The sequence below is a fragment of the Monodelphis domestica genome, chromosome 2, assembly GCF_027887165.1.
Source record: "Monodelphis domestica isolate mMonDom1 chromosome 2, mMonDom1.pri, whole genome shotgun sequence".
In the NCBI taxonomy this organism is placed as follows: domain Eukaryota; kingdom Metazoa; phylum Chordata; class Mammalia; order Didelphimorphia; family Didelphidae; genus Monodelphis; species Monodelphis domestica.
Window position 1 is genome coordinate 372,254,684 of NC_077228.1, and position 14,427 is coordinate 372,269,110.

General features: G+C 40.5%; 1 protein-coding gene across 1 annotated transcript in view; it reads right to left on the reverse strand.

Annotated features, from left to right (window-relative positions):
- Window positions 1–4,875: 4,875 nt before the first annotated feature.
- The window catches only part of SCML4 (Scm polycomb group protein like 4), a 206,755-nt gene continuing 197,203 nt past the window's right edge, over window positions 4,876–14,427 (reverse strand). The window contains exons 8-9 of the mRNA XM_056818637.1: window positions 10,500–10,645; window positions 4,876–5,147 (exon numbers count right to left, since the gene is read on the reverse strand). Of these exons, the coding sequence (XP_056674615.1) occupies window positions 5,022–5,147; window positions 10,500–10,645 (272 nt within the window). The 3' untranslated portion in view covers window positions 4,876–5,021. The remainder of the gene's footprint in view (window positions 5,148–10,499; window positions 10,646–14,427) is intronic.

Below are 14,427 nucleotides of genomic sequence, written 5' to 3' on the forward strand. Positions count from 1 at the left end.
TCTTCTCAGTAGAGAGGATGACTATGGATGATGAATGTTGCATACTCTGACAAAGCCATCAGTTGGTCCAGTGGGTTGGATACTGCCATTTGCTACCTGTGTGACCATGGAGCAGTTACCTTTACCTTCCTGGGACTCAGCATCTTCACCTGCATAGTAATGAGGTAGGCTAGATGATCTCTAAGGACTATTTTAGTTCTGAATCTACGTTCCTACGAACCTGTGGTCTCTAAGGTCCCCCCAGCTCTCAATCCCATGTCTGGGAACCAGTGTGGTAGAGTGCACACAAGTTTGAGATTTGCATTCAGGGGACTTGGATTTAAATGCTACCTAAGGTACCAGCTAGTAAGAATCAGATGAAGGACTTGAATCTGGGTTTTCCTGATATCCCCCCCCCCCCCGGCCATTATGCTATATTGTTTCTCTTATTGACTTAGAGAAAATATATATATGAACCCTCTAGCTTTGTGGTCTCAGGCAAATGGCAACCTTTCTGAGTTTCACTCCTTTAGCTGCCTCCCAACTAGGATCCTGTGGCCCCAGCCTCAGCTCAGTACTCATCTTTCTCTCACCTATGCATCCTCTTTGGTTCTTCTGAGTGATTTATCCATTCTAATTTCCCACCACAAAGAAAACCATTGGAGTGCCATTGAACAAGAACACTGGGAGACCCTATATTCCTGGAGGGGTCTCCCAGTACTCTTTCAATATCCCTAAAAAGGTTTCTAGGGTCTTCAACAGCATGCTTGTTCCCTGAGGAGGGAAGCCTCTCCTCCAGCATTCACAATGAGAGGAAGATGAAATGCATGGCAGCCTCTCACTGGGCTGCAGAGGTTGGATGAGGCAAAGAAGGTCTCCAGAGCGATGCATGCCATGGGCGCAGCAGTGCCAGCCTGGCTTAGTGAAGACAGGACAATTGGGGGGAACCCCATATGTATCCTCTGGGATCAATTTCCTCAATGGCATGGTCTAATAAATAGGCTATTGGATTTGAAATCAGGAAGATCTGGATTTCACCTCCCACCTACCTACATGACCCTGGGCAAATCACATCTGTAAAATGAGGAGCTGGCAGTAAAAGGTGAGATTGTTTCCTAAGGGTTGGCTGGCTGAAAGGTCTTAAAAGCAATCTGCCTCCGCATAGCTAAGGCTAATCTGTAAGCTGGGCGCTTATTTAAAAGCCAAGTAGCTGTTATATAGAATGCTTTTTTCTAAGTCTGTTTCAACAACAGTTGTAGGAAAAACAGAAAAGGGAGGGAAAAACTCACAGACTTTACCTAAAATCTTTATAAAAAAAGAACATTCACACTTATTAAATATTTAAAATGCCTGAGGCAATAGAAACGTCTCTTGATTCCCTTAAAGTATCTAACAGATTCGTGCCATTGGTTCCGAACTCATGCACACACCCAATCACACATGTGTCACGCACATACACATATACCCATTCTCACACACCTGTTCTAAATGATGCAAAAATATGTCTTTATTGGCTACAATCTGAAGCAAAAGCTATGGAATGGAATACCAAGTAACCTAATTTGTACAAGCGTGAGGCCTCCACGCAGGCTCTCATTTGGAAGGGAACATCTGTGTTCTGACTCTATAAAAGCTTGTTCAGTGAAAATAGCCTGACGTGTTTTACAAGGCAGAGCTATTTAGCCGCCTGGTTTGACAAGACTTTTGAGAGGGGGAAAAATTAATTATAATTGCAATCTTGCTACAACAATTTGGCCTCCTGATTGAATTCCAGTGCAAAAAACAGGCTGGGAGGAGTTTGTTCTCAGATTGGTCTCCTATACATAAGGGCAGCATCCGTTTTATGAGTGATGGAACTGGTGAAAAATCAAACATGAAATCCTCTGTGTTGGGAGTTTGTGGGGTCCAGAGTGAGGTGGTGTCTATAGTTTTGTGTGGGATTCAGTAGGAAAATGGACTCAAATTTGTTTGAAACTGGAATGAGGCAAAAGCATTGTTTTCCCAATAAAAGAGCGTGAGTGCAATTTCAGAAGAATTTTGGACTGACTGATTATTGTTTATTTGGAGACTGGGTTGCAGGAGTTTGTGGAGAATGGGGAGGACTGGGGAGAAGTTGGGAAGGGAAGACATCAAGGGACAATGTGAAGGGATATCAGAGAGGATATATATTGAAAGTATGAAATGAGGTATATATTTGTGGAAAAGGATTCAAAAGATCCAAGTGCTATCGAGACTGAAACACTTTGAAGAAACCAGATTGTCTTAGAATTATCTAGCATCCATGTGGAGAATGCCTCTTCATATGCACTGAACCACTTTGAATATGTACAGTAGCATTTAAGGGAAATGAATCCATTTATTATACAGCAGTAATTGTATGGATTTACCAAACCTGTTGGGGACTGACTCAATTTATTCCCCGAAAGTCTTTATTTGTCTGTCCCAAGTCTGAATAAAAAGAATTTTTCATCTCTGGAAAAAAGTCAATGTTCGTTGAGGCAAAATGGAGTCCACTTGCCAAGTTTGATTTTTAGGTCATTTTTCACAACTAGAAAACTCAATACTCTCATTCAAGCAAGTTTTAAAAAAAAAATTTCCATCTTCCTTTTCCCTTTTGCACTTTTGGGTCAGTCTTCAGTGAAAGAGGATGTCAATATGGAGGTATTTCAGATGTTTAACCATGAAGCCAATTTCTCCAAAGTTCCCTCATCCATCTGGGCTTTAGGGTTCTTCCTGGGGTTGAGCATTTCCAATAGTGTTCAAAGACATCTTGCCTTGATTTTAGGTAGCCAATCTGCTACTTAGGTTTCTTCTGCCTCTAAAACTCCTAGGAAAGGCACAAAACTCACCATGTTATGGATTCCTTCACTGTTCTGGATCCTCTCTGAGAAAGTGTGATTCACTTAGAAAAGATCAAATCACCTTTCTAAAGGATTCAGGTATTCCAACTCAATGAGAGAAATGCAAGAGACCAAGAGGGAAGAAAAAAAGTGTTCAACCCCCTCCTGTCCTATTGAATTATAGACTATATCATTCTCCTGTTGGACAGAGCTGTGAAAGTGGTAGAAAATCGATTTTTGATATCCCTTCATGGTGGGGAGAGAAAACCTATTTGTAAATTGAATCCAGATCTAAAACACCATATCTGTGTATGTGTTAAAGACTAATGAAATTAGCCACAGTTCCAACTACAGTCCAGCAAGGATGTTTCTAGGTCAATGCTTTCTAGATTCAGAACTTGGTTCAGACTTTTTGCATTTTCCAGTTGACCATCTGTGGCTCACTCTTTTCTGGGATGTTTTGGTAATAGAATCAAAGAGATCCCTCTAGAAATGGCACCAGAAGGGAATACTCTACCCAGTTCAATGTGATAAAAATATTTCCTCCAAAGTCTTATTGTTGATACATGGCTAAACAGCCAGGTTGTCAGCTAGTCAGTCAACAAATACTGCACATAAAATAGAATCACTCTCTTAGCCTGTTGGCTAGTCAGTCAGTCATTCAGTCCTCAGTCACTCAATTAAACAATCAAAAAAAACTAGTCACTCAAACAGAATGACAGTTGGCCAGTCAACAATTAAAAGCGCATGAAGCAGAAGGACTCCCTTTGCCTGTTGGTCAGTCACTCAGTTAGACAGAGATAGCCAGCTAGCCAGTAAAACTGTCAGCCAGTGAGCCAACAATTACTGAGCATGAAAAAGCACCACTCTGGATTTTGGTTTCTTTGCTGGTTGCATTCTCTGGTTCTGATTGTGGATTGATTGGGCTAAGAGCCAAATGCACAGACCAGATGCAGGTCAGGAAAATGGCTATTTTCTCTCACCAATACTGTGTAAGAGCCATATTGTGAAGTTCAAATCTTAAAAGTTTATTAAAAGTCTCCCCTCTAGTGGGACAACAAGGTATTTCAGTCATCAGGAAGGAAATAACCCTTTTCTCCTCTGCTCTGCTCTGCTCTGCTCTGCTCTGCTCTGCTCTCCTCTGTTCTGCTCTGCTCTCCTCTCCTCTGTTCTCTCTCTCTCTCTCTCTCTCTCTCTCTCTCTCTCTCTCTCTCTCTCTCTCTCTCTCTCTCTCTCTCTCTCTCTCTCTCTCTCTCTGTCTCTGTCTCTCTCTGTCTCTTTCTGTCTCTCTCTCTCTCCTCTCTCTGTCTCTCTGTCTCTCTCTGTCTCTCTCCCTCTCTCTGTCTCTCTCCCTCTCTCTGTCTCTCTCTCTGTCTCTGTCTCTCTCTCTCTCTGTCTCTCTGTCTCTCTCTCTGTCTCTCTCCCTCTCTCTGTCTCTCTCAGTCTCTCTGTCTCTCTCTCTCTGTCTCTGTCTCTGTCTCTCTCTCTCTGTCTCTCTGTCTCTCTGTCTGTCTGTCTGTCTGTCTGTCTGTCTGTCTGTCTGTCTGTCTGTCTCTCTCTCTCTCTCTGTCTGTCTCTCTCTCCCTCTTTCTCTCTTTTTTTGGAAAGTAAAAGAATTCAAGTTTCCCAGATAGTGCAAGACAAAGAAGTCATTCTCAGGCGACATCTCTGACAGCTGAACCAAGCGGACTAACACTGGGAATGTCCCAGGAGATGTACGTAATGCTGGGCAGTGCTGCTGTTGGCACTGGTTAGAATGGCAACACCTTTAATAAACCAGGATTACTCCTTCACCACCCTCCCCACAGTCTGTCAGGGTCGTTTGCTGTTTTTAATCTCTTTGTAATCCCCAAGGTGTCTCAGAGGGCTTTCACATCCAGTGTTCTTACTTTCAGGTTACAAAAATAAGGCATACTTTAAGAACAATTATCATATAAGGAATGTTTAAAATAATTATTAAGGTTTTTGTACCTTTTTTTGCAACTTGTTCACATGACGCAGCTTCTTTAAAAGGCCAGACTTGATTTTTTTAACAAAAAAGGTAAAGATGCACGAATTTTTAAAACAAAAAGACAAAGTCTTTTTTTTTTTTAGGAGAAAATAATTTTGTGGTTGAAGTTGTACATTGGTAAGGCAGCAAATTACCTTGAAGTCTACCCTCTTATTTGTTGTGAACATCTGGCTTCTATGCTCTAGAGAATCTCAGAACTTAGACTGTTTGAGTTTATCGATGTGATAACAAAGTTTCAGTGCTGGCCCTAGTTTCAGGCCCAGGTATTTCATGATCATATCACTCTTCAGCAGCAATAATGCATTGCCATCAATTTCCTAGTTGAAAGAAAGAGAGAGAAACATAGAGAGAGAGAGAAAGAGAGAAAGAGAATCAGAGACTGAGAATATTTGAGAGGATGTCCATATACTTGGTCATATTTTTCACCTCTATCTGATTTTTATAAATATATATTATTTCTTCCTCCCAGCTCACCACCTCCAACTGAATAATAATCACGAAACATGAAAAATAAAACCCTTGTAACAAATATAGAGTCCAGCAAAATGTTAACATTGGCTTCTGGGAGAAATGTGTGTCTCATTTTAAGACCACTACCTCTTTAGCAAGAGATTGGTGCTATTCCACCTTCAGTCCTCTAGACTCATGGTTCATCATTGCTTTGATAAAGTATTCTATAATCTTTCAAAGATGTTTCATTTATAAAGTTATTATCGTATAAATTGTTCTAATTCTGCTCATTTTATTTTGCATTAGTTCATAGAGTTCTCAGCCTCCTCTAAACATTTCTTATGGTATAATAACATTCTATTATACCTGCATGCCAAAACTTCTTTCATCATTTCAAAATAGATGGGTACCCCTTTAGTGTTCACTTTGAGGTTATTGTGAAAAGAACTGCTAAACATGTTTTCGTATATCTAGATCCTTTTTCTTGTTCTGTAATAAGACACACACAGGGAGGGACAGAGGAGTACAGGTCTAATCATAGTATTGCTCCATCAAAGAATTTGAGCAGTTTGAATTTGGGGGCATTGTCCCAAAATGCTTAAACCTGTGAATTTTAGGGCTAGAGTTGACTTAAAATCACATGAACTTTTTTTTAGACCTTTACTTTCTGTCTTAGTCATAATTCTAAGACAGAAGAGCAAGGGCTAGGCAAACAGGGTTAAATGACTTACCCAGGGTCACATAACTAAAAAGTATCTAAGGACAAATTTGAATTCAAGTTCTCCTAACTCCAGACCTGTCACTCTATCCACTATGCCACCTAGTTTCCCTGTATGAATTTTTAAAGCAGGGTAAATTGCCTTTTCCTTGTCAAATAACTACTCTCTTTTTCCAAACAATGTTTGCAGGGGAATTGTCAAGTATCACCAGAAAAATAACCTTGTATGTTGGAAATTTAAGCCTTTATTTAAATTATATATAAATAATAATAATGACTGATATTTATTTACTTGGTGGTCTATGGTATAAAGATGCTTTTATAGCAGATATCTTTTACTTCTGATGACCTGAAGGAAAACAAATCAATATATCCTCTTTTTAGAAACAAGGATCATACCTGGATGTGTGGCTTAGTCACTCTCAGGACTTTGTCCTCTTTTCCTGAGAAACACATGCACACATATACAGACATTTGTGTATATGACAAAGCCTGGGGGGCTTTCCATTTCCTTCTTTGATGCATTTTACAGATGAGAAACTGAGGCAAAGAGAAGTTAAGTGACATCCTCAGGGTCACACAGCTAGGAGTCTGAGGCCAGTTTTAAACAACGTTCTTCCTGATCCCAGGCCAGTCACTCTATCCATTGTGCCATCTGGCAACACACACACACACACACACACACACACACACACACACACAGAGCTCAAAAGTAAATAACCCCCTAGTAATAAATGTTTGAGGGACACCTAGGTGGCTCAGTTGATAAGAACTCCAGGCCCAGGGATGGAAAGTTCTGGGTTCAAATTTGGCCTCAGACACTTCCTAGTTGTATGACCCTGAGCAAATCATTTAATCTCAATTGCCTAGCCTTTACCACTTTTCTATCTTGGAAGCAATACTTAACTAACAATTCTAAAGTAGAAGATAAGGGCTTAAGAAAAAGAAATATTTGAGTGCATAAATGTATACTTAAGAAGCAAAAGACTTGGGTTTGGTCCTAGCAATACCATTTACTACATATGTAACCTTGGGAAAGTAATTTTGCTTTTTGGGGTTTCAGTTTCCCCATGTGTAAAATGGGGATTTATATCAGATCTCCAAAGTCTTTTCTATTTCTAAATCAATGATGATAATATCTTTATTATTAGAAAGTTCATCTTTAAATGTTGTGTATGTCCATGCCCTTCATTTCCAAAAGTTCTCTTCAATGGAAAGAGTACTAGATTTAAAGGGAAAGGATGTGGGTTCAAATTCCTACTCTGATTCTTACCTGTTACCTCCTACTAGTTACTTCCCCTCTCTGACAGTTTCCTCATGAAAGGGTTTAACTAAATGATCTCCAGGATCTAAATCCTAATGATTGCTTTTGCTCTCTCGACCTTAAGGAATGAGTGGATGGTTTGACTAAGGTCTCACAATGGGTAGATAACTGAGGGATAAAGTACTCTACAATGTAATTAAACAAGAATTTATTAAGCACCTACTATGTTCCAGGCAGTATTCTAAGTGATGGGAATGCAAAGACAAACCCACAAGGACTTTTCATTCTATTGGCTAGCATTCTCTTCTGGTGGGTTTTGGGTCCTGACCAATCTTTTCATTCCCTATGTCCTCTTGTTGCAGGAATTAGAAAGAATAATATATCTATTACTCAGTGGGGTCTCAGGAAACCGTATCCTTGTGGTCTTCCCCACACCACATCTCCTCACTCTAACCTATGTCTCTAAGAATAAAATGTGATAGCCATCATACTAAAAATACGGAGCAAAATCAGGTTGTGTTCTTTCCTTTACCCATGTGCCATTTATTCCCTGGGTTTCGTAAGAGTGTGTATGTGTGTGTGTATGTATAAAATTTTCATACTTAACTTTAGTTGATTGCTAATGTAGTAATTGCATCCAGAGAGAGATTTCAGGTGCCTTCTGGTTGTGTCAATAACTACACAAAATTATTCATCTGCTTCTTAGTAGGGTTTAGTACATGCAAACATAGGGCTACAGTTAATAAGCTAATCACCAACAGTACTTGTGTTAATCCCATTTTCCTAATAAAGACACAGAACTCCTGGAGATATATTTAATTCATGAGTCTAATTCAAATGGCCTTCTTCAGCATCTTCTCATTTTTAGATGCTGGTACAGTATATTTCCCAGAACACAACATGGAAGTGATAAGAGCTTCAAGAACAGGAATGATTAGTGTTCATTAACTATGAGAAGAGCACCCCTCCCTTTCTTCTTGGATCCTGGGCCAACCCTAGGCACAGTAATGGAGGAGGTCAAGATTGCCTTTGGCCCCTTCTCCCATCTAACTGTCCTTCCCTCTTGCACCCCACTTTCAAGTTTTACTTTAACAACCCCCTAAACCCAGGGTCTCCCACTGGGATAAGCCTTCCTTGTATGGAACTAGATTTTCACCCTTCCCTTCTCCAATAAACTTCTCTTCCTCCACTTCACACCCTCAATCAAAAGATGCCCTTTCCTGAATCTCATTGCTTCTAGACCTGCAATTTGTTACACTTGTTGTGCTAATGGTTATCAATGTTCAGGAGCTGCTCTCCTGCAGTGTGTGTGTGTGTGTGTGTGTGTGTGTGTGTGTGTGTGTGTGTGTGTGTTGCTTGTCTTTGATATTTTATCCCTCCATAATCATTTGTTTTGGGGGCTGGTGTTTATAGGTATTCGTTATAGTTAAGGTTTGTTACTTGGTTGCTAGTACTCTCCTCCTCCCCCAAGATAAGATATACCAGAGTGGAGTAAGCAATAATGAAAGCTCCAAGATGAGATTCTATCCAGCAGAGCCCATTTGAATAGATTATTTGGCACATGAAAACCATATGAATAAGATTCAGGTATCAGTAGAGAAATTGGCTTTCTTCTCCTCTTCCCCCAATCCTTGCCACTCCAGACACATATATAAATGTGTCCTATATACATGGCAGATGTGGCTCTTGTATCATTATCTGAGCTGCCCAGTCATCCCACTGAAGCCTCTCTTTCCAAGATAATAGGCAACCCTTCCTTGTCTAAAGTACCTATAGGGTGGGCTCATCATCAATGTCTTTGATATCCACTCTCCAACTCTCCCTCTACTCCTCTCCCAAATTAATTTGTTTAGAATGTTTCCAAGGATGGAACAAAAAAACAAATAATGTATTGCACTGGAAGGGCAGGTAGCAAGTTGAGATAGCTTTGTGTGAATCCAGCTCTTGGCTTTGAGGAATCTCAGGGCATTTTAAAAACTGTATCTCATTTGTTTTGCTTAAGCCTGGGAATTCAAATGACTATCCCAGATCTATCTTGGACCTGAGGCCAGCAATCCTGACCCAGAGTCTTGAGTAATAACTCATACATAAGATCACAAAGTGCTTAGAGACCAGAGATGCTAAACAGCAACACAAATTTCAAATCCCAGTAACCTCACCTCCCAAGCATGGTCCGTGGAGTGTTGAGACCTGAGCTTTAAGAGTTCCCTAGTGCTTTTTTGTGGGTGCTGTGCCCAATGTCGAGGGCAGGAAGAACCACATTTTCCTAGGAAAAGTCCTAACTGGATATGCCATGTTGGCAAGATATGGCACACATACTGGAGGGGGCTGCTCTGGTCCCCCTCTCCACAGAACCTGAGGACATTTTTGCATGTCCCACCCTTCTGTCCAGCCACCCAATGTCAGACTTCCTCTCTTGGCTGTCTGGGGTAACACAGGGGGCTCATAGGCAGCTTGAAGGTGTAGTTTGAGCATGTGATCTCTAAAAGGTTTGCCAACCTCCTGATTAGTCAGTTAGGTGAAATAGTAGGACTTGGAATCAGGAAAACTCATCTTCATGAGTTCAAATGGCCTCAGACACTTACTAGCTATGTGATGCTGGGCAAGTCACTCAATCTTGTTTGCCTCAGTTTCCTCATCTATTAAATGAGCTGGAGAAGGAAATGATAAACCTCTCCAGGATCTTTTCCATGAAAACATTACAGAGTATCAGACACAACTGAAAATGACTAAATAACAGCTCTATACACTAGACAGATTAGCTACTACTTTACCTGGAAAAAAGTAATAAACTCAAATTGCCCTACCTGGTAAATGCCAAAACCAGTTAAGATGTGGGACCAATGAAATGTTATTTTTGAAACAGAAATAACAAAAGTAGTTGTAGGATCTTAGATCTAGATATAAAAAGGACCTTCTGGGCCTTCTAGTCTAGTTCCTTCATTTTATAGCTGAGAAATCTGCAGCCTAGAGGAGTTAAATGACTTCTCTTAGACCATACTGGTTATAAGCACCAGAGGCAGGATTTTAATTCCAGTCCTCATAAGAAAACTTCATTCTCTGGTTGCATGAATGGAGAGTATGCAAGTACTTTTTTTAGTCTATCTCCCAGATTTTCCTCTGATAGAGGAGAGTTCAGTGCTATTGATTTGCTCCACCTTAACAAGTCAGTGTCACCTGTCTGTTTATTTCAGACCATCCTACAACCCCTTATCAGGGCCCACAGCATCTGCGTACATGTTTTCTGAAGAGCTCCACATGAGGTCCCAAGGCCTGGGGGTCAGCATCTTTCACAAACCAGACCACATCTTCCACAGTCCAGGTGGAGGGATTCTTGCTGGTAGGTCGGGTGGCATCTTGTCCATCTGGAGAAGGACTCGAGGCTAAATGGTGATAAGCAAATAGAGGAAAGGTACAAAAAGCTATTAGATAATGGACCTAGGGTCTCCCAGTCAGGGAAACTACTGGCTTCTATCTGGTTGAACCCTGGGCTCTAATATGGGAGAATGAGAGAACCCAGTAAAAATAATTTTTCCTATATAATCGGGGCACTGAACTCCAAGAGGTCTGTGTGTTGGGCTTTGAGGTGGGATAGAAGAAGGTGGTGGCATGAAGAAGAAAGACTCATTCTCTTTCTGGGCAAAGGAAAGGCTGCACATTGTCTCCCTCTTCCATCTCTACAATAGGGAAGGGTTCTGAAATCACATTGGTTCTAGTCATAGGACCTGAATTCAAATCCCACCTCTGACAATTATTATCAGTGTGGTCTTAATATCCCTGAGTCTCAGTTTCCTCTTCTTTAAAATGAAATTGGACTAAAAGATCTCTAAAGTCTACAACTCTAAGATTCCACATGGAGCTCAAATTTTCTATGTTCTCTATGATCTAAAATAGAGAGAGGAAGAAACAGGGATTGGACAATTATTTTCCCGTATCAACTGATATCCATGGTGTTTAAAAGAGCCTTTCTCCTCAGTATCCTTTTAATTTTTGCCTCACTTTGATTTGAGGTCCCTTGATGAACAGTCTCCTTGTTAACCTGCTAAGAAGTGCTAAGATAAACACTGAAAATGTGACTTTTTAATACTGTGAGGGCAGGATGATTTAAGGTCACTTCAGCATTCACTGGCTTTAAATCAAAGCAATAAAGATACTGCAGAATGGAGGTACATTTATATCTTTATTCTTGGTCTGTGCAGAAGGATAAATCTTTAACGTCACATCCGTGTATCCCTGCTAACATGGGGTTTATCACCCATGACAGTTATCACCCAGTCTGGGGAAATGGGAAGTCCATTTTTACAGCACACCAAGAAAAACCAAAACCAAACACCTTCCCTCACCGAGACTCACATTGGCTCAATCCTCCTGAAACCTGTCAGTACCAATTGGTCTATAATGAATGCCTGCCAACTCTAAGGACATAGTTGGCACATAAAGGGCTAGAGCTGGCACAAGGAGGGAGAGCAGAGACACATGGAGAATTGCCACAAGAGAAGTTGCAGAAGATGGGAGTGGAAAATTAAAAAGTGACTCCAGGGATTCTCAGGATCTCCACAGATGCATGCATAGTCAAATCCCAAACTCTCTTGCATTGTACTGCACTCATTCTTTCTTTCCTAGTTCAAATATCTTATTTTTTCAATTATATGTAGTACTGGTTCTTGAAAGCCATAGAATTTAGAGATGGAAGTCATCTAACTTCTTAACTTCTCCTTTTATTGATGGGGAAACTGAGCTCAACTCGAACTCTTTCTCCTCATCTTTAAATCTTAGAACTATTAGTTTCCTTTAAGCTCAGCCCACAGATCATCTGCGAGAGATCTTGCCTAAGCTTTTCAGTTGCTACTGCCTCTTCTCTCCTGCCTCAAATGATCTTATATTTTTACATGTTGCCATTGTTCAGCTAGTATTCAATTGTATCTGAATCTTCATGACCATATTTGGGGTTTTCTTGACAAAGGTACTGGAGTGCTTTTTTCCATTGCCTTCTTCAGCTCATTTTACAGAAGAGGAAACTGAAGCAAACAGGTTAAGTAACTTGCCCAGGGTCATATAGCTAGTAAGTGTCCAAGGTCAGATTTGAACTCACGAAGATGAGTCTTTCTGACCTCAGTCCTTGCATTCTACCTTCTGCTCCATCTAGTTGCCCATATTTTTGCACAGGGTGTCTCAAAAGTCTTAGAGCAGTTTTAAGGGTTTGTTTCTGATTGTATGTATACATATTGTCTTCATAAAGGAGCATAAGTCCAATGAAAGTAGGAACTACTCTTTTTCTTTGTCTTCCCAGTGCCTGGGAAAGTCACTTTCTTAATGCTTTGGACAATTCTCTAAGATTACAAATGAAAGAAAAAGTCCTGAGCTACATCAATTAAGGGAATTTATTCACTTGAGAGTTCCCTATATGAATGAAAGCCAGTCCCTATCCCCTATGTCCAATGCCTACCATAGTACCCAGTAGAGAGCAAGTCCTTAGTACTAGCTAGATGGTATAGTGGTTCTAGTGACTAACTTGGAATTAGAAAGACTTGAGTTCAAATTCAACTTTAGCTACTTCCTAGCTGTGTGACTCTCTGGGCAAGCCATTTAACCATTTTTGACTTTGGTTTCCTCATCTGTAAAATGGAAATAATAAGAGCACCTATCTTATAAGATTATTGGGTGGGTCAAATGAAATAATATACTAGAAGTGCTATGCAAGCATTAAAGTGCTTGATAAATACTAGTGCTTATTATTATTATTATATGTTTATTGATTGACTGATTGAGGGAGAGATAAAGTATCTTTCTCAAGGTTAGAAACTAGTTAATGGTAACATCATGGCTAAAGTCCACATCTCTTAACTCCTACTTCTTTCCACCATATCCTTTATAATTCTCCCTCTTTAATCTTCATTCCTATTGCTACTGTCCTAGCCTAGGCCCTCCTCACTGTACCCGGGACACTGCAATAGTCTCATCATAGATGAGGTCCTGGACTCCTGTCTCTTTCCCCCAGGATGATTTATTCAACAAACATTTGTTAATCCATCTGGTCGGACTTGGTGTCCTGAGTTTCCTTCAAAGCTCAGTTCAAGCTCCACCCCCTGACACTGTCTGGCTCAAAACAGACACTGAAATAAATAAGTGCTTGTTGATGGATTCATTCATTGAGGAGCAGTGTGTGGCAACATTAGCTCATACTGAGATGGAAGCTTGTATATACAACAAAGGATACTATAGGAAGGGACAGAGGAAGGAAAGAAGGAAGGAAGGAAGGAAGGAAGGAAGGAAGGAAGGAAGGAAGGAAGGAAGGAAGGAAGGAAGGAAGGAAGGAAGGAAGGGAGGAAGGGAGGAAGGAAGGAAGGAAGGAAGGAAGGAAGGAAGGAAGGAAGGAAGGAAGGGAGGGAAGAGAGGAGAGAAGAGAGGGGAGGATAGGGAAAGGAAGGTAAGGGAAAGGAAAGGAAAGAAAGGAAGGAAGGGATGAAGGAAAAGTGGGAGGAAGGAAATAAAGGAAAGAAGTATTCAATAAGTGTTTTAATATGTGCCAGACACTGTGCTAACCACTCTAAAATGATTATCTTATTTGATTCTCAAAACAACCCTGGGAGATAGATGCTATTCTTACATTTTACACTGAAATAGAGAGAGTTTGAGTAACTTGAGCAGGGTCATATAGTTGGCAAATATCTGAAACCGTATTTGAATTTATCATACCTCCCAGATAGGACAACTTTCTAGAACATAAGGTGAGTATAGGCTTGAGGTAGTATTGCTGATGGGTGAGACTGAACCCACGTATAAGGGAGAAGAGACAAACAATTAGCCCAGTCCTTACATAATGTTAATGGCACCATTATCTGCTAAGTCATCTTTAACTCTTCTCTTTCCTTACCACCACCAACCCCAACTAATTCCTGTATAATCAGTTACTAAGATGTTTATTGTCCCTCCACAATGTATTATGAAATCCACTCCCAAAACATTGCCTCCCCACCTCCATACTCACACTCACCCTCTTTCCCTCTAACTCATACTGACATCACACATCAGGTATATGAAGGAGAATATGAAATATAGATTGAAAGGAAGGCTGGTGCCTGATTGGGGAGGGCTTTAGATGCCAAAGAGAAACAAAGAAAGCATCATTCATGGGTACAGATCAAATACTTGGAGAATAACTTGG